The 27422-nt window shown below is 60.9% G+C and overlaps 3 protein-coding genes across 4 annotated transcripts; all 3 read left to right on the top strand.

The window, feature by feature from the left end:
• The first annotated feature begins 752 nt into the window (after positions 1-752).
• On the top strand, positions 753-7440 carry TPGS1 (tubulin polyglutamylase complex subunit 1). Its single transcript, XM_004314204.4, has 2 exons — positions 753-1116; positions 6671-7440. The coding sequence occupies exons 1-2, from the start codon at positions 779-781 to the stop codon at positions 7203-7205; spliced, it is 873 nt and encodes a 290-aa protein (XP_004314252.3). The 5' UTR covers positions 753-778; the 3' UTR covers positions 7206-7440.
• Positions 7441-10976: 3536 nt separating this feature from the next.
• CDC34 (cell division cycle 34, ubiquitin conjugating enzyme) lies at positions 10977-18416 on the top strand. Its single transcript, XM_019925552.3, has 5 exons — positions 10977-12790; positions 15580-15666; positions 15754-15851; positions 16402-16536; positions 18167-18416. Exons 1-5 carry the CDS (start codon positions 12614-12616, stop codon positions 18375-18377), a joined length of 708 nt encoding a protein of 235 aa, XP_019781111.1. The 5' UTR covers positions 10977-12613; the 3' UTR covers positions 18378-18416.
• Positions 18417-18821: 405 nt separating this feature from the next.
• On the top strand, positions 18822-27161 carry GZMM (granzyme M). Of its 2 annotated transcripts, none has more exons than XM_033855028.2 (5): positions 18822-19566; positions 24694-24853; positions 25848-25983; positions 26165-26428; positions 26862-27161. In XM_033855028.2, exons 2-5 carry the CDS (start codon positions 24759-24761, stop codon positions 27012-27014), a joined length of 648 nt encoding a protein of 215 aa, XP_033710919.1. In that variant the 5' UTR covers positions 18822-19566; positions 24694-24758; the 3' UTR covers positions 27015-27161. The 2 variants fall into 2 exon arrangements, with proteins under 2 accessions (XP_033710919.1, XP_033710918.1); XM_033855027.2 differs by lacking the exon at positions 18822-19566 and adding an exon at positions 21178-21614.
• Positions 27162-27422: the final 261 nt, after the last annotated feature.

Below are 27422 nucleotides of genomic sequence, written 5' to 3'. Positions count from 1 at the left end.
TGATACCGGCAGATGAAGGGCTGTAGATGCCAGGGTCGTCAGCCTTGTGGAACCGAGGAGCTATGGGAGAGTTTAGAGCTATAGAGGATGCGGGGTGAGAAAGTTCCCTCTAGTGGTAAGGAAAGGTAACAGCCTGGGACGGGGAACTGGGGACCGTGGGTGGTCCACTCGCTCTGTGAACCCGTACAGCGGACTAGGGGCCGCGGAAGCGCAGACCAGACCCCTAACCCAGCCTGGTGGGGAGAGGGGGCCTTTCCCCACGAGGTGAGCTACAAACTCGCACGGAGATTGAGTTAGGCTGAAGACCAAGCTGAGCACAAAGGCTCTGAGTTGAAAATCAGAAAAGGGGGCGGGAGCGGCGCTTAGTCCCGGAGTTGGGGTGGAACCATCCCGCCCGCTCTCAGCAGGGCTTCCCTGGTAACCAATGAGACCGGTTGCTAGGGGACCATGCTAATGAAGGACTCGCCCACTACCAAGATGGCAAGCAATCCGGCTTCATACCAGAAACCAAGCCCTTCCTAGGGATCCATTTTGGAGTCTGGCAAAATTTAAGTTCCGAGCCTAAGCCAGGAAAGCCAACCAGCACACCTAAAGAGGAAAACGGAGAGAGAGTAAGTGCCAATGAAAACCTAGGGAAAAGGGTGGCCTGCGCTGGTTATTTCCCAGAGTCTCCCCGCGGGATCCAAGCGCCCTCTGCCCTCAACAAAAATGGCCGCCCCGAGGTGCCAGCGCACTGTGAAATATGGACGTCCTTCCGGTCCCGCTGCCCTCAGCGAAGATGGCGGCAGTGGAGAAGCGGCGGCTGCCTGTGGCCCAGGCGGCCAATTTCACAGGCAGCGGCCGGCCGGGGGTGTCCCGAGCAGCGGCGACGGCCGAGAGTGAGGAGGACTTCCTGCGGCAGGTCGGAGTGACGGAGATGCTGCGCGCGGCCCTGCTGAAGGTGCTGGAGGCGCGACCCGAGGAGCCCATCGCCTTCTTGGCGCACTACTTCGAGAACATGGACCTGCGGTCTCCTGCAAACGGCGGCGCCGGGGAGCCCCCGGGCCAGCTCCTGCTGCAGCAGCAGCGCCTGGGCCGCGCGCTGTGGCACCTTCGCCTGGCTCACCACTCCCAGAGGTGCGGGGCTGGGCCGGGCCTGGGTGGGTAGGGGCCGCGGTCGGACTTCAACTCCCAGCGGGTTCCGCGCGGCTCCCCGCCCCCGGCGCCGGCTCTCGAGCGCGGGCCGTGGTGGGAACTGTAGTCCGCTCTGCCTGGCGCGGGAGGGGCGCGGATGGCTCCGGGCTGCAGGGCCCCGGCGGGGCCACCCGAGTGCTGGCACCGGTAGCTCTGGCAGACTTGGGCTTTGGTGATGCCGCTTTGCAGGTGCTGAGGTCCCCCTTGCATCTATCTCACTTTTGAAAATCATGGAGCCCAGACAGGACTTGGCCAAGATCTCAGAGCCAGTCCTCCGAGCCAGGTCCCTCCTAGCTGCCTCGTTCCCAGCGTGGTAGCATCCCCGTCCATTCAGCCAGAAAATGAATATTTACAGGGCTGGGCCGTGGAGATAGAGAGCAATCCAGGTCCCGCGCGGGCAGGAGAGACGTCCAGTAAGGGGCCTGCATTGACACACAGGGAAAGGTGTTGCAGGCACGAGGCCACCGGCTGCACTGGCCTGGAGGCTGTGGGGCTGCAGTGTGCGACCCACGGGAGAGGGGGAGGCCGGGAGCCTTCGCAGGGCTGAAGCATGGAGGGGTGGAGGGGATGGCGCCTGCCCCCCCACCCCCTTAGAAGCGGGTGAGGGAATGGTCCGTGTCCGGTGGCTGGGGAGGAGCTGTTTGACGCGCAGCATCAACCAGACAAGGTGGGCGCTGGATGTGGGTGGGCTGGGTCTTGGATGGGGGTGGTCCCCAGAGAGCCCAGGAAGGAGGAGGAAGCCAAGCAAGGGAGCGTTTCAGCCTGACCCCAGCACCCTCCTGCCTGGGGGCAGCCCTCCCGAGAGAGTCAAGGTGCGGACCCCAAGCAGGGGAGCACAGAGAGGCTGGGAGGGAGCCGGAAGGGGTGTGGAGAACGGGCATCCCATTCGGAGCACCCAGTCTCCACCGCAGGGGAAGGGCAAGCGAGTTGTCCAAAGTGACAGCCAGAAAAGGGAACGGCCGGGGCCACCCCTGAGATGGGGACCTGGCAGGGAGCGGGCTGGTGGGCATCCATGGGTTCTGCTGGGTCTGCAGGGGGTTGTGCAGGAACAGCCCCAGGTGGTCCATGAGATGGGAGGTCACTGGTTTGGGGGAAGTTTCCAGAGTGACTTGCGGACCGTTAAGTTGGGAGCTGGGAAAACCTCGAAGCAGGAAGGTGGACAGTTGGGTCGGCAGCTGAGATGCGTGACGGTGCAGGGTGATTGTCACCTGGTGGTGGGGGGCGGGGTGGTTGTGAAGGCCTCAGGGGAGCTGAGAAGAGCCCAGGACCCGATTCTGAGGAGCCACAGCCTCAGCGAACCCACAGGAAAGCGTGAGAAGGCAGAACAGACATGAAGGAGGGAACCAGAACACAGGGAACCAGGACATCTTCCAAGGAGGAGAAGAGTCAGCGGCAGGGTCACCACGTGCAGTCGTGCAGGTCAAGCACTGCACAAGCCGTTCACTCCTTAGACGTCACAGACGAGGACCTTTATGTGAAGGCTTTTTGCAGAGCTTTGCCTAGTTTATGCAAAGGCACCTTGTGGGCTGGCGGCGGCCCTGCGTCCAATGGCCCTAGAGATGAGGGCTGAGAAGTGTCTGTTGGATTTAGAACCAAGGGGGCCATTTGAGTGTCCTGGGGCTGCTGTAACCAATTACCACAAACTTGGTGACTTAAAACAACAGAAATTTATTCTCCACAGTTCTGGAGGCCAAAGTCCAAAGTCCGGGGGCAGCAGGGCTGTGCCGTCTCTGGAGGCTGTAGGGGAAGGTCCTTCCTGGCTCCTCCAGCTTCTGGAAGCTCCAAGCATCCTTGGCTTGTGGCCGCATCCTCTCAGCCTCTGCCTTGTCTTCCCGTGGCTTCTCTTCTGTGTCACTCTCTCAAAAGGACACTTGGCGTTGGTTTTAAGGCTACCTCACCCCACCTCCAGACCCTGAACTAATTACATCTTTCAAAGACGCTATTTCCAAATAAGGTCCCACTCACAGGTTCCGGGTGGACGTGCACCTGGGGGGACACTGTTCACCATACTGAAGGGGTGTTGGAGCGGTTCTCAGGAGGAGCAGAGTGAGTGGCCGGTGCTGGTGGCACACCTGGTCTCCCCGAGGCGGGGCTGGTGCTGAACTCAAGAGATACGTTCCCAGTCAGGAGCCCCATCACCTCGGCTGCTGGGTCAGAAGCAGAAGCCAGGCCAGGCGGGTCCCCCCGAGGCTGGGCAGCTTCGTCCCTATGCTGAGGGGTGGGCTGGGGAATTCCGGGGCTGCTCTTGAGAGCGACCTCAGCACGAAAGATTTGGGGAGAACTCAACCAAAATCCCCTCTGCTGTTGTCTCGAAATCACACGTGCTGGCTGCTAGGACTGGTGACAGCCCTCAGAGCACAAACACAGCAGACCCGGCATGGTGGCCCAGGGCCGCCTTCTAAGCCACCACGTGCTAATAGGAACAGCAAGAGTGCCAACCGCTGCAGGTCCCCGTGGCCCCAGAAAACATGCAAAGGCACCAAAGGGTCTGAGCCAGTCTCCTCGGCTCCGAGCATCCTCTGTGGGGTGTCCCGGGCTCTGTGGGGTGTGGAGCGGCCTCCCTGCCCCCACCCACGCGATGCCGGGAGCCCTCCCCATTGTGACAAGCACAGACGTCCTCAGACATCACCCAGTGTCCCCTGGGGGCAGAATCTTCCCAGACAAGACCCCCCAGATTATGGGATCCCACGGACCCCCCAGGAGACTACGTCCCGTGACCGTCTGACCTCTGAGGTCCTGGGATGCTGCACACATTTAAATACACACCTGAGTGGGAGGGAGGGGAGCTGACCCACAGACACTGGGGGCCACCCTGGGTCACACCGCCTGACTCAGTGGGATGTATGCAGGCCTCTGGTATGAGCAGGGAGAGGACCCAATTTCTTTCCAAACAATTAACCAGAGTCACTCCTCAGCACTGCTAACACAGGGGGAGCGCGGTCACTCTGTGCGGGGCCGTCCTGGGCCCTGCAAGTGTTGGGCAGCCTCCTGGGTCTCCACCCACCCAGTGGTGGCAACCATAACTGTCCCCAGAGTCACCAGTGTCCCTTGGGGGCAGAGTCACCCCGTTGAGAGCCCCCGGTCTACCTTGGAAGTCTCCACATCTCTGTGACAAGACCCGTAAATAGGTTCTTTTTTAACAAATGCCCACGTGCTTTGCAAACTGCTCTGTGTGGGAGCTGACACAGGCAGAGCCTGAGGACCAGAGCCCAGGACGGCAGGCGGTGTGGGTGCTCCCTCATGACTGGGAGCCCCCAGGAGGGCGGCCTCGAGATGGGGTGTGGCCTTCCTCTGGCTTCTTGCCTGACGCTCTCATCTCACTGGACCGTAACTGCCCCCCTGTGCGTCTTCCTGCCTGCGAGGTCCATGGTAAACAGAACCTGGACAGCGCTGAGTGGCAGCTGGTGACAGCTAATGACAGGTGCACGCGGTCCCCTGCCACACGCCGAGCACAAAATCTACCCTCTGTCCTCCCAAGAATCCTGAGACGCAAGGACGAGAACCCTTATTCTCCAGAGGAGGGAAGCAGGGCGCAGTGGCTAGAACCGGTGCAGGTCTGGGCCAGCCAGGAACAGCTCTGAGCACACAGGGTGCTCAGGGGTCCCCACACGCCACCGCCTCCGGGGGGATTGATTCAGCTCAAGACAACTAGTGGGTCGACCAGGTTCCTTGGGGAGGCATCAGGCAGAGCTGGGCGGATGGTGGACGCTCAGGCCCCATCAGGACGAGCCATCAGGCCACAGGGACACACCCGAGACCTCAGTGGCCTCACGTGGCTGCTGTTGGGTTGGCAGGGGCTCTGCTCACTCAGCCTTGCGGGGAGTGGACCCTCCACGGGAAGTGGGCCATGCTCTCGTGGGGGTGGGGCGGCCTGCCTTCAAGACACTCCCGAGATCCACCCCCCCCCCCCGTATTCACACCCTCGGGCAGCTGCCTGCGTTGCCACCCTGCCGGTCACCCGCTCCAGGGGCCAGTGCCGTGACCTTAGCACACTCACACTGCCCCGTGGGGAGAGGCCTCTGCAGGGAGCCTTCAGGGGAAGCAGCCCTGCCAGGGTCCTGGTTGAAGACTGAGCCGGGACCACCAAGCCAAGCCATTCCCAGTTCCTGACTCAGGCTGCGACGTGATCTAGGTGTGGGGGTAACTGCCACGCGGCCACAGAGTTGACACGGGCATCATCACTGCCAGGTCCCCCGGACCCACTCGTCCTGGTGAAAGGAGTTGATAACAAAACCTCCTGCAAGGGGTTATTGTGAGGCGGCAGCAGCTAACACGGTGCCAGTCCTGGGAACGGGAGCATGACGCCGCGTCTGGCACCCCCAGCGCTTCACGGAGTGATCTCACTGGCCCTAAAGCACCAGCACATCCTAAGGACCCAAGAAGTGAGAAGTGAATCCCAGATGGGCGAGACCCCAGGTCCTCCGCCCTCCCCTCTGGGCCTCAGTTCCTCCTCTGTAAAGGGCCTTGACCCACGGAGCTCACTGGGTGAGCATGTCCATCCCCGGGCACCTGCCGTGCTCCGGCCCAGCGTGGACCGGGCTCGCAAACACGCTGACCCGTACAGGTCCCACAGATAAGAGTGGAGCTGGGCTCCCAGAAAAGGCGAATGTGAGCCCTGGGGGTGCCCCTTCCTCTGTGGGGCCCTTGGCCTGGCCGCTGCCCTGAGCCTCACTTCCCCTTTGCTTTAGTGGAGATGGAACTGGGCCTCGGCTGGCCGCCAGCTGTTGAGAGAAGGATGGGAATGAGACCCGGGTTATCTAGATGCCCAGGCTCACCCCAGCCCACTCACTTAACCACTTGTGAGGCTCCAGCGTGGCCAGGGCTCATGGCGGGACATCAGGGTCCTCATGGGGCAGGCGGTAAGTAATGTCAGCGCCGTGGCTGGTCCCTGACGTGACCGTCGGGTCTGCTGTTGCAGCAGAAGGGCAGCGTGTCTGGGTTGACGTGGCCGCCTGCGGATAAATCTTTACCCACGAAGACAGGCGGCAGCGGCTTTGAGCCACAGTGTGGGTTACTGCCTCTGGGCCTGCAGGGGTGAAAAGAGACAACCCAGGTTAAAAGGTAGGGATGTGTCCTGCCACGGTGACACCCCGTGGGCACACACATCATCGATGGAACGGAGAGTCCATGGGCGGATGCCCATCGTCGGGGTCAGCAGACGTTTCTGGGGCTCCTGGGCAGTGTTCTGGGCGCTCGGGCTGTAACAACAAATAAACTCCCTGACATAGGCCCCTGGGCTGAGCTGGTGGGAGAGAGGGAACTCGTAAGGACACCACAAAGAGAAGTACAGCAAGGGGTTAGGGGGTCAGGGAGGGTCCCCCCCATAAGGTAACATTGAGCAAAGGCTCAAAGCCGTGGGGAGATGTGGGGGAGGGCGCTCCGGGCCAGGGCGCCGCTGGCGCAAAGGCCCTGAGGCTGGACGAGCCGGCGCGTTGGGGGAGGGGCCGGGGGGCAGGGGCGGGGCTCTGGCGCGGCCCGACGGCCCCTCCGCCCGCAGGACCGCCTTCAACAACAACGTCGGCGTGGCCTACGAGTGCCTGAGCGCCAGCGGGCGCAAGAAGAAGCCGGGGCTGGACGGGCGCACGTACAGCGAGCTGCTGAAGCGCATCTGCCGGGACGGGGAGGCCCCCGAGGAGGTGGTGGCGCCGCTGTTGCGCAAGATCCAGTGCCGGGACCACGAGGCCGTGCCGCTGGCCGTGTTCCGCGCGGGGATGCTCACCTGCTTCGTGCTGCTGGAGTTCGTGGCGCGCGCCGGCGCCCTCTACCGGCTGTTGGAGGACCCGGGCCTGGCCGTGGCTGACCGCCACGTGGGCCAGGCCGTGCTGGACACGCTGGAGGGGGCGCTGCAGGCCAGCGACGACACTACGCCCGCGCGCTACCTGGAGGCCGGCTCGCGCCTGGGGCCCGACAGCCTGGCGCTGGCCATGGACCGCGCGCTGGTGGCCCGGCGGCCCAGCACCCCCATGACCCGGGAGGAGTTCCTGGAGAAGGCGGCCGCCCTCTTCATCGCCAAGGTCAAGCCCGTGGGCTGAGCCCTTCCCTCGGCCGCCGCTTCCTCCACCCGGATACCTGGGGCCCTCGGGGTCCGGCTCACCGGGGCCAGGACTGGGGTGTCCCTGCATGCCAGGGGTGCAGGGAGCCCCCTCACCCAGCTTCCCGCCTGGAATGATGCCCAAGCCCCCTTCGGGGGGAGGCCAAGGATCCCTTCCCGCCCGCCTGCCCAGGCCCCTCTCCTCAGCAGAAATAAAAATCTGTTCCCCAGGCTGACCTGGTGTGTGTGTGTGTGTGTGTGTGTGTGCGCGCGCGTGTGTGCGCGCGCACCCGTGTCCAGACGCTCTCCACTCGGGCGCACCCTGGCCAGCCCCAGCGGGTCCCACCACTGCTCAGAAACCCCAGGGAGCCCCTGGACTCAGCTTTATGAGAGCAGAGGGCATTGGGGCACCCAGCGAGGTGCCCTGGAGGCACAGCCCCGAGACCTGGGAGGCATGGCTGGCCCCCAGCCTGCCCTCCACGAGCGCCCCGCCCCAGCAGTTCCTCCCTGGACCTCGGCTTCCCCAACCGCCAAAGGGAGAGGTCAGCTGGGCAGGTAGTCATGATGGTGACGATTGAAACAGCTAACACGTCTGAGACCTGACAATGTCTTGACTCACCGCCGCCCTATACGGAAGGTAATCCACTGCCCGCATTTGGCAGATGCAGAAACCAAGCCCAGAGGAGTGAAGGTCGCAGCACCAGCAAGGGGCCAGCAGGGATCCGAACCCGGGCCCGCGCTCTGTAACCCAGAGCCACAGCCCCTTCACCACCGCCACGGGGCCCGTCCGGGATCCAGGCACACCCGTTAGAGTCACCAAGCACCCTGGGTGTCCCCCTTTCCGCCAGCAGGAGCACATCCTGGACGGAGGATTCCGCAGGAAGCAGATTCCCAGCCCAGGACAGTTGCAGGCGGGTAACTTCACTCTCGGCCTCAGTTTCCTCCTCTGTTAAATGGGACCCAGGGCACCCCGATTTTGATTGAGGGAGATCACACGGGGACAGAAACTAAAGCCTTTTTCGAGCTACCAATGGCAGGGACCACCTTGCCTCCCATTTCCCAGCACCTGCCCTTGGCTGGTAATCGATAAACCAGTGAGTTGCGCTGTGTTTTCCAAAAGCCGCCAGGGCTTCCTTTCTGTTCCCGTTTGCTCTTCTTGAATCTCCCAGCCCCCTAAAGAGGCAGGTAAGAGGTGGAATCTGCATCCCCTCTCCCTGCACTTGGTGGCTTTTGTGACAGTACTTGGCTTCCAGGGGATGCGGTGGCCACGCAGTAGCCTGAAGAAGCACAGGCCACACAGAGGTTCCTGACTGGAGACTCCTGCTTTGCAGCTCAATGAATGAATGTTACTATTTCAAGCCACGAAGTTTGTGGGTCATTTGTTACACAACCAGTAGCTTCACAAAGGTGCCCCCCTCCCTCAGCATTAGCTGTTACTGACACCGCACACAGGAAATGGGCCGGCGTGTCAGCAGGCTGAGACCCTTAGGGGCTGGACGGCCTCGGGGAGCAAGCTGTGCTGAGGCCCCTGCGGCATGGGGCTTGCGGCCGGGCAGGGCATCTGCATGAAATGCGCGGTGCAGGTGGACTCACGGGCTCCGGCAGCCTCCGGTCAGCTCTGTGGTCCCCTGGACTAGGCAGCGTGTAGCAGGTGTCACTGGTGCCACCAGATCCCCTTCCCATCTGCCGAGGCTCACAGCTGCCCCACCAGAGACCAAGCCATGTGGCCCAGGAGGCCTCATCCCCCCATCTGGGGCAGGAGTGGCCAATGACCACCAGGGGATCCAAGAGCTGGTCCGCTTGCCTCATGGGACGCTAACTCACATTCCAGGGTCCCCCCCAGATCAGGCTGAGGCCAGCTCCATCTGGGCTCACCTTCCCTGCCCCACCACCTTCCCTCACTGCCACCCCTGAGTCACCATCATGCCTGGTCTTGGATCCTGAATTCCTGGTTTGCCCTTTACAGGCACAGCCTGGAGGGGCTGAGCTGTTCTGCTTATCTGACCTCACAGCAGTGTGGACGCTCGGCCTCCCTGCCTTCCAAACCCCGCGCCCCCATAGCGTTCACTCCACAGCACCCCGAAGGCTCCTGTTCCCCAGCTTCCCTGGGGAAAGGCGTCCTCCTTCTGTGTCAGGGACCTCTCCTCTCCTTTCCTCATGCTTCCTCCTCACTTGGCATCTCATCCAGGCCATGGCTTCCATTACTGCCTGGTCACCAAGGAGTCTCAAATTCACATCTCAGGCCCAGCCCTACTCTGCTCCAGCCCTGGGGAGCCAACCACTTGCTGGGCGTCTCCTCAGGGACACCCCCAGGACATCCCAGGCCTGCCACATCCAGGATGGAGCCTCCGGTCAGCCCCCCTGACCCTGGGCCTCCTCTGGAGTCTGTGGTCTCCGAGGAAGCCCCCAGTCCACCCAGGACCAGGGCTCAGCCTGGATGCCTCCCCTGTCCCCCCAGCTGGCCCTTCTCTGCATCCTGTAGGTTGCACATCATAGCTTCATCCTGCCTGGGCCTCCCCACACTGGTCCAGCCCTCATCCTCACTGCCCTGGGCGACCCCACCAGCCAGTAGGAGTGCTCCAGGCACCCTGGCCTCAGTGCTTGGAACAGCACGTGACTCCCAGCTGGCCAATGAGATGCAGCCCTGGGACTTTTTCTGGGGTGGCTGAGCTGGGAGGACCTGGGCCTGGATCCTGGAGCCATCTGGTCACCACAAGGCCTGTGAACACAGTGAGCACTCAGAAAAGCTGAGCAGAGAGACTCTCCCCAGATTTTTTCCTTGACTCTGTCCCCTCACTCTGCCCCAGGCACACTGGTCTCTAGCTGGTCCGGCTTGTCCCTACCTCAGGCCTTTGCACACGCTGTTCCCTTTCCCTGTAACACTGCTCCTCCACACCCAAGGGGCTCACCCCATTCTGGTCCCCACTCAGATGCCACCTCCTGAGAGGCGCCTCCCCTGAGCCCCTATCCGAGATAACTCTCCGGCTCCACTCCCGTTGCTAATGCCTCACTGTCCTTTACTTTTCTTCAATTATTGCTATCAGAAGTTGCTTACTTATGTCCTTTCTCCCTGTCTCCCCAAGGGGAGGGATTTTTACATATTTTATTCACTGCTGTACCCCCAGCACCTAGATTTGTCTGTGGAAGGCCATGAATTAATTAATCAATTTTCCAGAGGAAGACTCTGACGCTCATAGAAGCGAGGGTATTCAGTTCCTGTAGCTGTCATAACAAACCACTGCAAAAACAAAACAACACAAAACAACAACAACAAAAAAAACCTCAGAAAACCCCACGACAACACAAGTTCATTATCTTACAAGTCTACATTTGAGGACCATTTCCAAGTTCATGGCAGACCTAGATTTGAATTGAGGGCTCTTCTGTCGCACGTGATGGAAGGCTCAACTCCAACTGGCTTAATAAGAAAAGAAGTAATTTATTGACTTGCACCATTGCAAGGGGAGGCCAGGCATGGCTGGATCCAGGAGCACAAACAGGGTCTTCAGCACTTTCTCATCAGTTGGCTCAGCTTTCCTGAGCGCCAACTTTGTTCACAGGCCTTGTGGTGACGAGATGGTCCTATAGCTCCAGGTCCAGGTTCTCCCAGCTCAGACATCTCAGCAGCATCGTGTCCCCAGAAAAAGGCCAAGTCACGTGCTATTCCTGAACCAACCAGGGGGCCTAGGGTACTCTGATTGGAGGAGCCATGCCTGCAGCCAGGGCTTGACGATCAGTCCAACTGGAACCTTGCAGACTAAGAGTGGTAGCCCCATGGGAAAATGGAGGTGCTTTGGCCAGAAAATGGGCAGGTAGAAACCCCAGACGTCCACCACCTCAGGATGTTTCAGAGCCTGAGGTGCAGGCTTTCCTGGGGGACAAGGCCTCATGTGGGACCAGCTGGAGGGGCCACAAACCTGGTACCTCTCTTTACATTTCCAGGGCTGCCCCCACTCACCCAATAACTCCTGCGATAACTCCTGTGGGGTGTACGCAGGGAGACATCTTGGGACACTTCTCTGGAAGAATCATAATTAATTCTAACTATTATTCATCAACAAGCTGCCACACAACATCTTGGGAAACTTCTCTGGAAGAATCATAATTAATTCTAATTATTATTCATCAACAAGCTGGCACACGACATCTTGGGAAACTTCTCTGGAAGAATCATAATTAATTCTAATTATTATTCGTCAACAAGTGGCCACAGGCCGAGGCTATGACACTGGTGCTATGGACAGAGAATGAGGGGCAGAAAATGAGGGACAGAGAACGCTTGGAACAGTGGACAAACGGGTGTGCAATCCACTTTATAGATGACGGGCCCCTCCAGGTCCCTCGGGGTGCAGGGCAGAGCCCCCTTACTGATGAAGCTGCTGCTATGCCCAGGTCTTTCTCAGACTCCTTCTTCCATCCCCACAGATGATATATTATTTTCCTTCCCCAGACGGGTTTACCTGTCTGTCCTCAGCGGGGGACCAGCCCAGGGCCAGGTGTCGGGGCAGCCGGGGGAGGAAATCAGCTCAGCTCAGCCCGAGGTGTTGGTGCAACTGTTGGCTGCCCGGGTCACCTGCCAGCAAGGCCACCACAGGCCTCGAGTGCCACGCCCACCCTCATGGGGAGCTGTCACCTGCGGACGTGCAGGGATGGAAGCCAGGCCCCATCCCAACTCTCCGACCCAGAGCTGTACGGGTGTCTGGGCCCGGGGCGCGGCCAGGTCAGCACTCTGGCAGGGTCCGGGTGAAGCCCAGGGTGGGGTCAAAGGTCGGCCTGAGACGCGGGCACAGCCAGGGAGGGTCGGGGCTCTGGTCTGGGTTTCGGCCAGGACGGGTGCCGAGTCCACGCTGCAGAGGCGTGCCAAGTGGGGAGGGGCTGCGAGCGGCGGGACCCTCCTGGCTCCAGCGCCCCCGGGGAAACTGAGGCTCCGGACAGCTCCGACCCGGCCCCGCCCCGCGACGAGACGTCACAAAAAGGCCACAAAAGCGCGGCGGGCCGAGCCCGGCGGCGCAGCGCAGCCCTGCCCGCGGCCCCGCGCACAGGGGTCCCGGCCGCTCGTCCGAGCTGGGGCGGCAGCGGCGGCCTCCCAGGGTGTCGGGAACGGCAAAGGGCCTACGGGCGCAGCCCCCGGCTCCCGGCGGCGCGCTCGGCGGCAGTGGCAGGGATCGCTTCCCGGCGTGCCCCGCGGAGGGGCGCGCAGGCGCGGTCAGGGCGGGCGGAGCGCAAGCGCGGGCGGCGGGGGCGGGGCGCGGAGGCTGAGGTGAGCGCCGGGCGGCGGTGCAGAGCTACTGGAGCGCCCGGCGGCTCCGGGCGGTGGACGAAGAAGGAGGCCCCGGCCCCTGCCCGTCCCGTGCCCCCACGGCCCCGCGGCCCCAAGCGCCCCCGGCCCCGGCCCCGTCCGCCGCCGCCATGGCCCGGCCGCTGGTGCCCAGCTCACAGAAGGCCCTGCTTCTGGAGCTCAAGGGGCTGCAGGAGGAGCCGGTGGAGGGCTTCCGGGTGACCCTGGTGGACGAGGGCGACCTGTACAACTGGGAGGTGGCCATCTTCGGGCCCCCCAACACCTACTACGAGGGCGGCTACTTCAAGGTGAGCGGCGGGGTCAGGGGGCGGCGACCCCCTCCTCCGGCTCCTCGGGGCCCCTCCCCCACCTCTGCCCCCTGCCCCCGTCCTCTCCCCTGGTGGGACCCGTTCTCACTGTCTCTCCTCCTCACGGGGTTCCTTCCCTCTCCCTCTTCTCCTCGCGGGGCCCCCATCCTCTGTCCCTCCTCCTCCCGGGGCCCCTTCCTTCTTCCCCGCTGCCTGACCGCCTCTGGCGAGCTAGGGGCCCTCGGTCAACCCCTCTGGCCCTAGGAGTCCCCGAGAAGCGCCTCTTCCCTCTAAGGCCGCTTCATGTCCCCAGAGGGGAGGCCCGGGACCCTCCCTGTTTCTCTGGGTGCGGGGCCTTTGCTTCCCCCAGCCTCTGGTGCCCGTCCCCCTCCTCCTGGCCCTGCCCGCTGCCCGGAGCGGACAAAGAGGCCTCCCCAGAACCAGCCAGCACTGTTGGGAGGGAGGGAGGCCCCCCGCCTGGGGGCTGGCTCGGCCACTGGCTCGGGTTCCAACAAAGGCCCGGATGGGGCTGGCAGCCGGGACCTGCTTGGAAAGCGGCCACCCTGGCCGATAGCAGTGGGCCAAGCCCTCTGGGCTTCATCCTGAGCCTTACGTAACGTGTTCTGTCCGGCCGTCGCTCCCACCCTCAGCCCTGTCCCCGGGAGCCACAGCACAGAGCCCACCCAGGCCCGGCCTCAGAAGCTTAGGCTCTTCTGTGCCCCGGCTGGCCTTTCTCAGGTTCCTCTGAGCAGGCGGCTTCTTGGGCCCCACGTCTCCTGCCCTGGGTCGCTTCTGGGCGCTCTGTGAGCGGGGAGGCCAGGGCTGTCCCGGGGACCGGCTGTGTTTCTGACAAGTGTGACGAGGACTCAGGCCAGTACCTGGACAGGATATGAGTCCAGATGTGGTGTTGGCAGGACCCCTCCCAGATCAAAGAACTTTGCTCCTCGAGCCAGACGGACAAGACAGGGGGTCTCCTTGTAAGAGAAGCGGAGCCTGGGCCCTCAGCTGGAACACCCCCAATGCCGCCTGCCAAGAGCCCAGCGGCCAGGCTGGGAGGCCCGGGCGGTGGCGGGGTGGGGCTGGCACTGCCCGGACAGATGTCTGTGTTTGCAGTTTTGGCTAACATTTTAGCCACGCCTGCTCAGGGGCCGGGAGGGGGCAGGCTGGCCTGCTGGGGTGATTCTTGAGTTGAGATTCCCTTGTTGCTGGGGTGGGATGGGGGGATGAGCATGGACAGCCCTGGGCTGAGTTCTGATGTGGAATCCGTCTTCCCCGTGCAGGACATGGATTGGGGGCTGGTCCCCAAATGGTTTAACCAACCCTCGTCCCTGAGCCTCTTTTGTCTGCATCTGGGAGCTGTTGGCTGGGAGGATAAGGGCCCCACTCAGAGCTGGAATAGCATGAGTCCCACCCTGAGGCCAGGCCGGGACTCTGAGCAAGGGTGCTGGACTGGAAGGAAAGGAAAGGACGTGGGTTTCTGGCTACTGCCCACTGTTTGCAAGGGATTGTGGGTAGGACCTTCCAGGCTGGCTTTGGGGGGATGATCCTGTTATTCTAGAAACCTGGGCTAGGGAGGGGCGCCACAAATCTGATCGCGTTTGCCGCGAGAGTCTGACCTCGAGGAAGGCAGCAGTGGTTCTGCACAGTGGTTCTGCCACCCTCACATCCTCCTGTTCTGATGTGGTTGGCTGGGGAGTGGGGGGAAATATGTGGAAATACAGGGGCTGGAAGTGCCCGGGGGGGCACCATCGCTTTCCAGCACCTTCCTCTCAGCCCGCTCAGCCTCACCCCCTCCCCCTTACAAGCCAGAAGGGCTCCGGGCAGCGTGTGCTGAGGGCTGCCCCAGAGACCTGGGTTGGGGAGCCCCTCCACAGCTGCATTCTGTGTGCCCTCAGGCAAGGTGCTCTCCTTCTCTGAGCCTCAGTTGGCACAGCAGTCAAGGCATCTCTGGGACTTGATGGGTGTTTGGTGAGGGGAGGCCTGTCCCCCTCCTCCGCTAAGGAGGCCTCAGCTGGTCTCTGTCTTCACTTAGAAACGCAGCCCTGGGCTTGGCGGGACCAAGGGGCAGGGTCTGAGGCCCAAGTTCCAGACTGACTTCAGGCCTCAACACGTTCACTCCAGAACAGAGGGCCCTCCCCCGAGTGCCCCCAGCGCCCCCTGCCCAGGAGGACGATTCTCCAAAGATGGGGGGGCCTGCAGCCCCCTCTTGTCCCACGTTGGCCCCTAGAGCCTGAAGCACCATCAGGATCCCAGGACTGGGGCGTAAACAGGCAAGGCCAGGGCATAACTCTCCCTCGCAGCCCTCCCCCGTCTGCCCGTGACCTTCCCGGTTGCCTTCCTGACCCCCCAGGACTGACACCTGCGGGCAAAGAGCCTGTCCGCCTGGTGCTGACTCATCTCCGCCCCCGGCGCCTGCCCAGTGAACACCCATCTATTTTAATCCTCCCCACAGGTTGGAGACTGAGGCTGGGAGCCCAGCGCGGTGCTCGGGCACCCGGCTCCCAGGACTGGGCCCACCACGCTCCCTGGGGCCAGGGCTCTGGTCCCCCCAGAGGCCTGGGCTGGGACGGGCCTGGAGCTGCACCCCGGCGAGTGCCCACACACTCCCCCCCCCACCCCCAGCCACTGACAGCAGGGCAGGGACCGGGGTCGTCAGCTCAGCTCGGTGACCCCGAAAAGCCCCTGGCCCGTGAGGGGCGCCGGAGGCAGGCGAGTCCCAGGCTGACCGCTGTGTGTGGTCTTGGGCGGCCTGACCCGGCCCTGGCTGAGCCTCTGCTCTCCCCCACCAGGCGCGCCTCAAGTTCCCCATTGACTACCCCTACTCTCCGCCGGCCTTTCGCTTCCTGACCAAGATGTGGCACCCCAACATCTACGAGGTGAGCCTGCTCCTCCAGGGGGCGGGGTGGGGCGGGGGGCGTGTGGACGGGAGCCTCATGGGTGCTGAACCCCCCCGTGCCACACAGACTGGGGACGTGTGCATCTCCATCCTCCACCCCCCCGTCGATGACCCCCAGAGCGGGGAGCTGCCCTCGGAGCGGTGGAACCCCACGCAGAACGTCAGGTGAGGCAGTCGGCGTCGGGCAGGCCAGCCCTGGGGACGTGGACACGGGAGGATGCAGCTCCCTGTGGGGTGGCAGCGTCTGTGGGAGCCACCTCCCGCCAGAGCCCCCGTCCCTGCCGGCCTCTCCTCCATTTCCTGCCATCCCTGCCCCACCCACCTTCAGGAATGGTCTCTGGGACTCCTGTGGCCGTGTCTGCGTGCCCCTGGGGTCCCCCCTCCTTCCTCGAGCCCCAGGGAGCACAGCCCTTCCATCCCCTGGTGCTGTGCTCACCCTGAGCGGCCCGGGCACTCTCCTCCTCCCCAGGCTGGAGCGGGAATGAGTGGCACAGGGGACCCACTCTCCAGGCAGGATGCCCCAGGGAGGGGACAGGCCTGCTCCAACGGAGGGAAGATGGTCCTGGCCTTGGCTGTCCACCATGTCCCGTCCCAGGAGCCTGGCACGCCGCAGAGGGCAGGTGGAGGGTGGCGGGCCGGCTCGGGGCATGAGGCTCCCGGGCAGGCAGCCCCTGGGCCGTGGACCCCCCACGCCGACTCCTGCCGCCTCCCCTAGGACCATCCTCCTGAGCGTCATCTCCCTCCTCAACGAGCCCAACACCTTCTCACCGGCCAACGTGGACGCTTCCGTGATGTACAGGAAGTGGAAAGAAAGCAAAGGCAAGGACCGCGAGTATACGGACATCATCCGGTGAGTGGGCCTGGGGCCTGGGGAGGCAGGGTGGCCCTCCTGAGCCCTCCCCCTCTTGCCGGAAAAGCTGGGGTCTTTCTCTCGTGAAGCGTGTGGCCCACATATGTACTATCGTGTGTGGACGTGGCGTGTGTGTGTGTGTCTCGTGTGCGTGGCATGTGGGTACATGCACCTCACACAGAGATAAACGGCCTGGTGTCCGCCAGGATCTAGCAGGGTCTTGCCACATCCTTCTGCTTTGACACTGTAAGGTCAGCGATCCCACTGGTACCCCCCATCCCCCGTGTACGCGGACCCTGCGTGCTGGGGCGTGCACGCGTGTGCGTGGCCCCGTGCTTTTCCCCACGCGGTCTCCTCCGGGACCGTGCTGTGTGGGGTGTTCTATCATTTCACCTAACGGGAGTGAATGTCGCAATTTTGAGACTTGGAGTTACTCTCTAAAGGCAGCAAAGCCGTGTGGTACGAGCATGTTTAGGAGATAACTTCTTTTACGAAAACTCAGTTTCTCCTGGTTATAAAAGCAGCGCATCGCTTAGGAGTTTGCCAGGATGAACTCCCCTCATTTCTGTTGTTTTCTTTTTTTCCCCGTGAACAGGCAGGTGCCCGGCCTCGCAGGGGAGTCTGTGTGAAACATTCCCCAGGGGCCTGCGCGCTCTGCCCTGTTGTGTTTGTTGTGTCCCGTGAGCTGCTCTAGGAGCCCCTGGGGTCTGTGACTTGTTTCATGACAAACTAAACGCTTCACTAAGTCTCCTCCAAAGAGGTTTTTAGTCTGTCATTTGCTTCTTGGAAAAGGGAGTAGGTCAGACACGTCTCCATGACGACCCAGGCCCCCCCCCCAGGCCCAGCATTCACCCGGGGAAACAGTTCTCGTCCTCACCTGCATCCAGGCGCATGCTCACCCACCGTGTCCACGCAGCTGTGGGGACCTGTGCCCATGGGCCGGCCGCACGACCCCATGGTGGGAGCTCCAGAAAGCCCACCGGCCCTGTCGGGTGGTGGGACCCCAGGCGCAGCAGGTGCGGTCAGAGCTCCTGCCGGCTACCGTCAGTCGGATAAAGCTCCGGACGGAAAGCGCGTGCAGGAGACATGGTGCTGGTGACAGGAAGACGCTCAAGTACAGAGAGGAGAGGACCCGGGACCCCGGCCTGGTGGGGGTGTGCCGAGTCCCGCCACGGGTGCCTCCCAGTGGCTGGCCCTTCCCCTGGGGCTGCTGAGCGACCCCGCCCACCCGACCCGCCACCCTCCACCCTGCCCCTCGCCCACTGACCCAGCCCAGCGCCGTGGCTGCTCCCACCTCGCCTGACCTCAGCGGCCAGGGCCGAAATGCGCTTCTCTTCCTGATGAGCCGACACCCTCCCTGTGTCTGCACAGCCCTCATCCTGGTTCAGAGCCCGCGTTCCACCGCCTCCCACACGTGTGTGCTCGTGTCTGTGCGCGCGTGTGTGATCAGAGGCCCGTGCACACGCGGGGGCCATGAGTGGTTGGGCCCGTCTGCTCTGCCCCGGCCATCCTGTCGCTGGCCCCCATGGCCCGGCCGTCGCCCCGGTTGTCCTGTGTTGTTTCACGGGAGCGAGCGCGGGGGCCCCAGGGCTGCCGGCCGCAATGAGGCAGACCCCGCTTCTCTCCGCAGGAAGCAGGTCCTGGGGACCAAGGTGGACGCGGAGCGGGACGGCGTGAAGGTGCCCACCACGCTGGCCGAGTACTGTGTGAAGACCAAGGCCCCAGCGCCTGACGAGGGCTCGGACCTCTTCTACGACGACTACTACGAGGATGCCGAGGCCGAGGCCGAGGCCGACAGCTGCTTCGGGGACGAGGACGACTCGGGCACCGAGGAGTCCTGACCCCGCGTTTCCGCAAATAAACTGACAGATTTTACCTCAGCCGCCCACTCTCTGCCGCCGCCACTACCTCCGGACACTGCGTCCGCCCTGTCCCCTCCGCCTCCGGGGAGGCCGCTGCGCTCGCGGCCCCACCTGGGCCGGACGCCGCTCGGGGACCCTGGCCCGCCCGCCCCACCCACCAGCTGGAGCCAGAGACTCGGGGTCCCGGCTTGAGAGCGGACAGATTGACTCGGGGTCACCTCTTCTCTCTGCTTGCGGTTGTTTGGAATCTAAATAAAGCGACTTTATGAGAAGCCCGAGGACCAACCACTCCTTGGCCGTGAGGCCAACGGGGCCCAGGCGGGGACGCAGGCCCTGGTGCCATGCATGTGACCCGAGACAGGCAGGCGGCAGCCGCCCCTCCGAACCTGGAAGCTCCCCAGGGGTCTCCTGTCAGGTTTGCTGATTTGGGGGGAGGGGCCGCAGAGACCAGGGTCTGGCCAGGCGGGGGCCTGGGGTGTGTTCTTGGGGCTGAGGGGTGGCCCCGGGGGTCCGAAGCCCCAGCTCCTGGGCAAAAATAAAGTTTTATTGGAACAAAGCCACACCCATTTCTTCCCCTGCTTTAGAACGGAGTGATTGCAACCTAGCGTCTGGGCCAAAAGCCAGAAATACCGTCTGGGCGTTTACGGGAAAGGTTATCCCACCTGCCACCACCCTTGGGCCTGTGGGTCCAGCCCCTCTGCTCCCCTGGGACCCCTTCTCCCCTTCCCCGGGATTCTGTAACAAACAGATCCAGACTCGGTGCTCACCCTTCATCACGCTCGGCTTGTGTGGGTCGGGGTCACGTGGGTGTGGGGAGGGAGGGGTGCATGTCACTGCCCCACCGCCTAGATGACCGGAGCCTCAGGGCCGGGAGGATGAGGGCCCAGGGGCCAGGCCAGTGCCCACCAGGCCTAGGGTCACGCGGTGCCTCTTGCCCTGCACAGGACAGATGGGAACAGGCGTGAGCCCCCAGACCCAAGGGGAGGGGTCGAGGACCCACCCTCTAGGGAGCGTCTGAGGATGGAAGCCGGGGTGTAAACGCCCAGCTCTTGTCCCCAGATCCAAAGGAGCTTGTGCACGCAGTTGCCTCGCCCCGGGGCCTCGGGATCCTGTGCTTCCCCCCCGGGGGCCTCAGCGTTGGGTTTGCCTGGTTCAACGTGGATTTCAGGTAAACAAACTGTTTTTACTCTCAGATCATCCCATGTAATGTTTGGGACGTAATCATACCAAAAAGTTACTTGTCGTGTATCTGAAATTCGTCTCTTCTTAGTTGCCAAAATATGGCGCCCTCCCCTGCCCCCCAATACCAATGAAACCTACTTCCTGGGATTATTAGAAAGATTAAACAAGGTAGGACACGTGAACACCCTATAAATACTCATTTTTCTTAAACTGAACCCTGGCCTCACAAGCCCTCCTGGGTGAAGACAACCTTAGCCTCGTGTGCCAGACGCAGTCAGAGGAGAGGTGGACGGTTTGCATCTGGCCTCAGAGCCCCAGCATCGGGGCGATCTCATCCTCCTCTGTGACCCATTTTTCATCCGAGTCTTCTTTATTTATCACAACCCTTTCAGCATCAGAGGGAAGAACGCTTGACTCATCACACTGACTCAAGTGCAGGAGAATTTCACTGGCTTCCGTGACTGACAGGGCGGGGGTTTCAGGCACAGCTGGAGCCAGGTGCTGGCTGTGCCCTGACTCTTGTCTCCCCCTACCTGTGGTCGGCAGAATAACAGCTCTGAAAATGTCCATGCCCGAATCCCCGCATCTCTGTCTCTAGATGCTGGAAAAGGCAGGAAATAATTCTCCCCTGTAGCCCCAGAGGAACCAGGCCGGCCCACACCTGGACCTTTGCCCCATGAAGCCCATTTCCTGCTTGCAGCCTCCAGAACTGTGGTTTCAGGCACTGAGCGTGTGGTCAGCTTCCTCTGTGTGGGCCTCATTCTCAGGTGGACGCCTCTCGCCTTGGGCCCACCCACACCCAGGGTGACATCTTTCCAAGTCCAGCAGAGAGTAAGGGCCGTCTGAAAAGTTCCAGAAGAAATGCGGGCCACAGTCTTCACTGAGCTGCTTTAGGGCTTAAGGTGGTCCTCTACCCTGAACCGAACCCTGTGGCCAGGGGGTACGGGGTGTGCTCTGATTGGCTGGTCGGGGTCACGTGGTGTCGGGGAGCAGCAAGGAGAGGGGTGGACCGAAGGAGGGAGGACCTAGCTGAGCCTGGCTAGGACCCTCGGATTTGCAGGAGCCCCCCAGGTACTCATAACACACGAGTGTTCATAGCATCTTTCTTCAAAATTGCCAAAATCTTGAAGACCCCAGATGTCCATGGACAGATGATGGATAAACACAATGTGGTCCGGGGAATTCCCTGGTGGTCCAGTGGTTAGGACACTGAGCTTTCACTGCTGAGGACCTGGGTTCAATCCCTGGTCGGGGAACTAAGGTCCCGCAAGCCCCATGGCATGGCCAAAAGAAAAACAAAAAACAAAGAAACTAAACAGTGTGGTCCACCCAGACAGTGGAATATTATTGAGCCTTAAAAAGGCAGGAGATTCTGACACCTACTACCACAGGGATGAACCTTGAGGACATGATGCTCAGTGAGAGAAGCCAGACACAGAAGGACACATGGTGTCTGATTCCACTCACAGAGGGTTCCTGGGGGAGTCAGATCCACAGAGACAGGAAGTAGATGGTGGGGGCCAGGGGCTGGGGGAGGGCTGGGGAGTCAGTGTTTCATGGGGACAGAGTTTCAGTTTGGGAAATTGAGAAAGTTCTAGAGATGATGATGGGCTGGCTGCACGACAATGTGAAGGTGCTTAGTGCCGCCGAGCTGTGCGCTTAAAAATGGTTAAAATGGTGAATTATGGTGTGTGTATTTTGCAAAAATAAGACAACAGGGCAAGGAGATAATACCACTGAAACCACAAAACACCATGTGTGAGATGGGAGCTTGAACGTGATGGGACAGTAGATGCTAATGAAGGTTTCTCGTCAGCTTGTCAGGTGTGATCATGGTGACGGGGTTTTGTCTTCAGAGAGTCTGTATCTTTTAGAGGTACTTCAGGGTGAGGTGGAACAGCCAGAGCTGTGAATGTCACCTCCCCCACAGGAAGGGTGGGTGTGGGTGGCGCTGGGGGCCCGGGGCCAGCATCATGGAGGCCCCGCGATCCCCGATGCTGCTGCTGCTGGCGGTCCTGGGAGCCCTGTGGGCAGGTGAGCGCGGTGGGGAGACTGAGGCCCAGAGCTGTGGCACCTGGGGTCTGGGGGTGGGAGACAGGGCACGGGGCATCAGAACAGAGACTGGAAACAACTCCCCCGTCCTCAGAAGGGACCCCGCTGAAGACATGTTGGCTGCCCCAAAAGCACAAGGCGGCTTTCCTTGAAACAGCCTTGAAAATATATGGTGGGTTAAGCAAAGGGCAAAAGGCCGAGGATGCCCGCCGTCCTGGGGGTTTCTTTTCTGACAGTATGTGAGAATCCATTCCCTTTTGCTGGAATATTTCTGGAAGGAGGCTCCAGAGCTGGGAGGCACGGAGGGAGGGAAAGAGTTTCACTTTCCCCCAACAGTTTGGTGCGGGGCACGTGGATGACCTAGTGAGAAGATAATATAAATTTTTTTAAATGGGAGGGATGTGGGACTTCCCTGGCAGTCCAATGGCTCGGACTTGGCGCTGTCACTGCCGGGGTCTGGGTTCAATGCCTGGTGGGGGAACTAAGATCCCACAAGCTTCAAGGCGTGGGGGGAAAAAAAAAATGGGGGGGCATAAATCAGGAGTTTGGGATTAACAGATAGTACTATACATAAAAGAGATGAACAACAAGGTCCCACTGTTTAGCACAGGGAACTGTATCCAATATCTTATAATAACCTAAAATCGGAAAAGAAACTGAAAAAGAATATATATCTATAACTGAATGACTTTGCTGTACACCTGAAACTAACACAACATTGTAACTCAACTATAGTTCAATTTTTTTAAAAAGTGAGACCCAAAAAAAGCATTTAAAAAAAAAAAAGTGTGGGGCCTCCCTGGTGGCGCAGTGGTTGAGAGTCCGCCTGCCGATGCAGGGGACGCGGGTTCGTGCCCCGGTCCGGGAAGATCCCACATGCCGCGGAGCGGCTGGGCCCGTGAGCCATGGCCGCTGAGCCTGCACGTCCGGAGCCTGTGCTCTGCAACGGGAGAGGCCACAGCAGTGAGAGGCCCGCGTACCGCAAAAAAAAAAAAAAAAAAAGTGTGAAGAGGGCTGCTAAGGGCACATGATCCCTTCCTGAGGAGATCATCTCACAGCTCAGTGCAGTGGAGGCTCGGAGAGTTTAGCAGGTGGATTGAGGGTCTGTGAGTTTTATCTACAGTAGCTGTTAGGACTTCTTCTAAGTGAAGCCTGAGGGCGAGGCGAGGCCTTGGGGCAGAGGAGAGGCCCCATCAGGACAGATATTTTACATTCTTTTCCTTTTGACTTAATTCTGCTTTTTCAGACAAGTCAAGGGAATCATGCAGGTAACTTCCATCTTCTCTTCCCTAAATTCCTCTGTCGTAAACATCTGGCTCCAGTTGCTTTGTCATCCCCTCTTCCACTCACATCCCGACCCTGGGTGTGCGTGTAAAATATAAATAGGTATGTTTATCATTCTTTTTCTGAGCCCTTTGAGAGTGGGCTGCAGACGTGCTGCCCGTCACCCCTAAGCGCTCCAGTGAGTCTTCTGAGAACCAAGACAGCCCCTTATGTGACTGGTAGATTCTCAGCATCCTTCCTATCCGCTCACCTACAGACCTTATTCCAACTGTCGCCACGGGGTCCTCTGTGGGTCACTGCGTCGTCCTGCTGACCTCGGTCCCTGTGCTCTGGAAGCGTCTCTATGTCCCCCGGGTCCTCTGGCCACTGTGGGCCTGTCAGCTGCGTTCCCAGACTGGGCTCCGGTGGTGCAGTTTCCACAGGACCCACGGAGGGGGGCTGTGTTCTCCCTGTCCTGGTGGATCCGTTCGACCACTTGGAGAAGCTGAGGTTGGCCGGGCTTCTCCAAAGTGAAATCAAGCATTTCCCCTTGTAGTTGTCTTGAGGGGAGACTTTGGGACTCTGAGGGTAGAGCGTACTCCTCACACCTCACCCTCGAGCTGGATTCACAGGATGTGGGGCAGATGCAGGCTGTTTGCCCCCCAGCAGCACGCAGGAGGCAGGGTGTGCTAGTATGTTTATACACAACTCCAGCTTGCGGGGGCAGGAGACCACAGCCCAGAGAGTGAGGCAGCCTAGCTTGGGTTGCCCAGAAGGGAGTGACGGAGCTGGAATTGGAGCCCCGGCTGCCGGACTTCCCAAATCATGAATGCGCGGCTAGAACCGGCACCTGGAGGCGTGAAATGGAAGGACAGCCGTGGTGGGCATCCCACTCTTCTGGCCTGGCTGGATGGCAATAGTTCTGTGATCAGTTGGTGACCCAGCAGGGTAGGAACCCAACCATCCACCCCTATCCTTTCTCCCTCCCTTCTTTCCTTCCTTCGTTCTATCCATCCATCACCCATCACCCAGCATCCATCCATCATCCATCTATCCATCCACTCATGCTTCCTTCCTTATTTGCTGACCATATATTGTATTAGACCTGTTGTAAACAAGACTGGCACAGAGCCTGTCCTTGCATCACTCATAGGCTAGTGGGAATAGACAGGCAATGCGGAAGTGTGTGGGATACAACACCAGGGTGGGGTGAGTGCTTGGAAGAGAACAGAGGAAGAGGAAGAGGAAGAGGTCTCTGAGGAGAAGACTTTTGGGCCGAGACCAGTGAGACAGCCAGACATCGGAAGGTCTGGGGGAAATGCACTCCAGGCTTCCAGAACAGTACATGCAAAGGCCCTGAGGTGGGAACAAGGGCAGTGCCCTGGAGGAGCGGCAGGGAGACCCAAGTGCTGGAGTGGGTGAGGGCGAGTGTGAAGGAAGCAGGGTCAGCTGACGCGTGTCTCGTGGCTCATGAGGAGTTTAGATGTTTAAAGCACGATGGGGAATCCCAGGAAGATTTTGAGCTGATTCACATTAGAGCACTTTTTTATCCTTTTAATTCATGATTGGTTTTAGAACAGTTTTTATAGCAGCTTTATTGAGATGTCATTCACATACTGTACAATTTGCCCATTTAAAGGATACAATTCAGAGAATTTCAGCGCATTCAGAGCTGTGCAACCAACCCCATAGTCTAATTCCAGAACATTCCATCCAGGGCTGCAGAGCTGGAGTTGCAGGGTCATGGCAGGGGTGGGGCACCCAGCCCTAACCTGGCTTTTTCTCTCCCCATCCCCAGGAGGCAACACGTTTGAGACCCACATCATTGGGGGTCGAGAGGCTGCCCGCAGCTCACACCCATACATGGTTTCGCTGCAGAAATCCGGCTCCCACCTGTGTGGGGGGGTCCTCGTGAACCGGCAGTGGGTGTTGACAGCTGCCCACTGCCTGATCCATCCGTGAGTGACCCTGCCCTGCCCCACCCCCATCCCCCCAGCTGTCCCCAAATCTATCCTGTCATCCCCACTCTCACCTGAGAGATTTAAGCCAATTGTAGCATTGTAAGGGGGGGGTCCCCTTGCCCCCTGCAGTGATTGCTGAGGCGTGCGTATGTGACATTAGGCCGTGAGGATTCCTGGGGATGGTTTATCTGCTACAACAAAGCACCTTCCAAGTGGACAGAGTCAGGCCCCTTGTGACACCCAGGAGTATATCTCCCACCTGTGGCCATGTGGACAGAGCTGGTCTATGAGGGTGGCAGGGCCAACACAGAGAGGAACCTGGGTCCCTGATGCCATTGTGAAGCCACCAAATCAACCCATCCCAGAGCTGCCCTACCTCTGGTCTGGCCAGTAACAAAGACCACAGATCAAACTGGGTGAAATAACCAAAAGGGACCTGTTGGTTCATGTAACTGAAAACGCCAAGAGGAGGCAGCCTTCAGGCATGGCTTGATCCAGGTGCTCCCATGAGGCGCTCAAAAGCTTGCCTGTGTCTCAACTCTGCTGTCTTGCCCCCTGGCCACATTATCAGGCAGGCTCTCTCCCATGGTGGCAAGGCTGGGCCCCCTTAAGTCCTGTAAAAAGAGCTTCTTCCTCTCTAGTTTGGGCAAGTTTATGAGGATAGGTCCCGATGGGCCCAGCTAGGTCACTGCCAGCCTCTGAACAAATCACTGATGTTGAGGCATAACGTACGCGCTGTCTGGAGCCCCAGGCTGGTGGTGGGGGCAGGGAGGGTCAGCATTTTTAAGACACACACAGCACAAGCCCCTGGCCGGGCCGAGTCTGGGGAGGGGTGGGAGCAGGGAAGGCTTACTGGAGGAGGTGGGGAGAAGAACGGGCTGAGCAGTAGCAGGGGAAGGACCCCAGAGAGAGGCTGGGTGAGGGGGTGCGGGACACCGAGTGCCCCTGAGGCTGCAGGGCTGCCGCCCACACCCTGATCTTGTGCCCCCAGGACACAGCTGCTGAGGCTGGTGCTGGGGCTCCACGTGCTCGGAGACCCTGCCCTTACCTGCCGCATCAGGGAGGTGGTCCTGCACCCCGAATACAAGCCAGCCCCCCATCTGAAGAATGACCTCGCGCTGCTTAAGGTGCTGCCAGTGGGAGAAATGGTAGTTCCAGGTCCCCTCCCTCAGTGTGGTGTTCCCCTCCCCCAGGGTCCCCTCCCCACTGTCCCTCCCCCAGGAACCCCTCCCTCATCGCCCCTCCCCCAGTGTTCCCCTCCCCCAAGGTCCCCTCCTGCACTCACCTGCCCCTTTCTGTTCCCTGTAGCTGGATGGGAAGGTGAAACGCAGCAAGACCATCCGGCCCCTGGCCTTGCCGCGAGGACGCCAGGCAGTGGCCGCAGGAGCGCGGTGCAGCATGGCCGGCTGGGGTGTGACCCACCAGAGTGGGCAACTGGCCAGGGCACTGCAGGAGCTGGATATGCACGTGCTGGACGCCAGGATGTGCAACAACAGTCGGTTTTGGCAGGGTGACATCAGCCCCCGCATGATCTGCCTGGCAGCCTACTCCAAGAACCAGGCCCCCTGCAAGGTGAGGGCGCTGGGGTGGGGGGCACCTCATCGGCCAGCAGCTGGGCATCCAGGCAAGCCCCAACTCTCCCCAGGCCCTGCTCCCTCCATTCCCTGGGGGTCCTGAAGGCTGGCACGAGCGTGAGCCCATTTCTCAGGTGCAGAAACTGAGGCACAGAGAGGTTGCCCATGGTCACATAGCCAGCAGCAGAGCTGGGGCATGAACTCCAGCACCCAGGAAGATCAGGGCATACATAGAGCATGTGCAAAGGCCCTGCGGTGGGAAGAAGGAGCAAAGAGAGTTAAAAGGAAAGGAAGGGAGGAGGGAATGAAGGAGGTCGGGGGACGGAGGGTGCAGGGAGAGGGGGGCAGGGGTCTCTGCCCTGGAATCAGCCTCCTGCCCCCCACCTCCCGCAGTGGGCAGCAAGGTGACCGGTGCTCTGTTGCCTCGGCAGGGGGACTCGGGAGGACCCGTGATATGCAGCAGAGGCCAAGTGGCTGGAATCCTGTCCTTCAGCTCTAAGAACTGCACCGACATCTTCAAACCCCCCGTGGCCACCGCCGTGGCCCCCTATAAGTCCTGGATCGAGAAGGTCATCGGCCACTAGCGGCCCGCTTCCCTAACCCGACCCTCCAGAGGTGGCCCGACTCCCCTTCTGTGCGCCAGCAGGATTGCAGGGAGGGGCGGCCGGGGGCCTGCATGTGTCAGGGGACCAATAAACTCTAATAAGGAAATGGCATGAGCCGGCCTGGATTCTGCCCCATGCGGGGGTGGGGGGGCAGGGGGAATGAGAGCTCCCCATTTACAAAACAGAGGTTGCAGGTTTGAGGCTTCCCAGGCGGCCCAGCAGCTGGCGAGGGCCCCGAGGGTGCCTGGCAGGGGGCAGCGCTGGCCACTGGGTTCCGAAGCCAGATTCCCTCTGGCAGGGGGTGGGCTGGGCACTGGGGAGCCAGAGGGAGACACGGAGAAAGCAGCCAGGGATCTTCTTCCCCCTCTCTTTTTTATTTTGGTGCCG

This window comes from Tursiops truncatus, chromosome 3 (genome assembly GCF_011762595.2).
Source record: "Tursiops truncatus isolate mTurTru1 chromosome 3, mTurTru1.mat.Y, whole genome shotgun sequence".
Classification (NCBI taxonomy): Eukaryota; Metazoa; Chordata; class Mammalia; order Artiodactyla; family Delphinidae; genus Tursiops; species Tursiops truncatus.
This window is presented reverse-complemented; position numbering and strand designations above follow the sequence as displayed.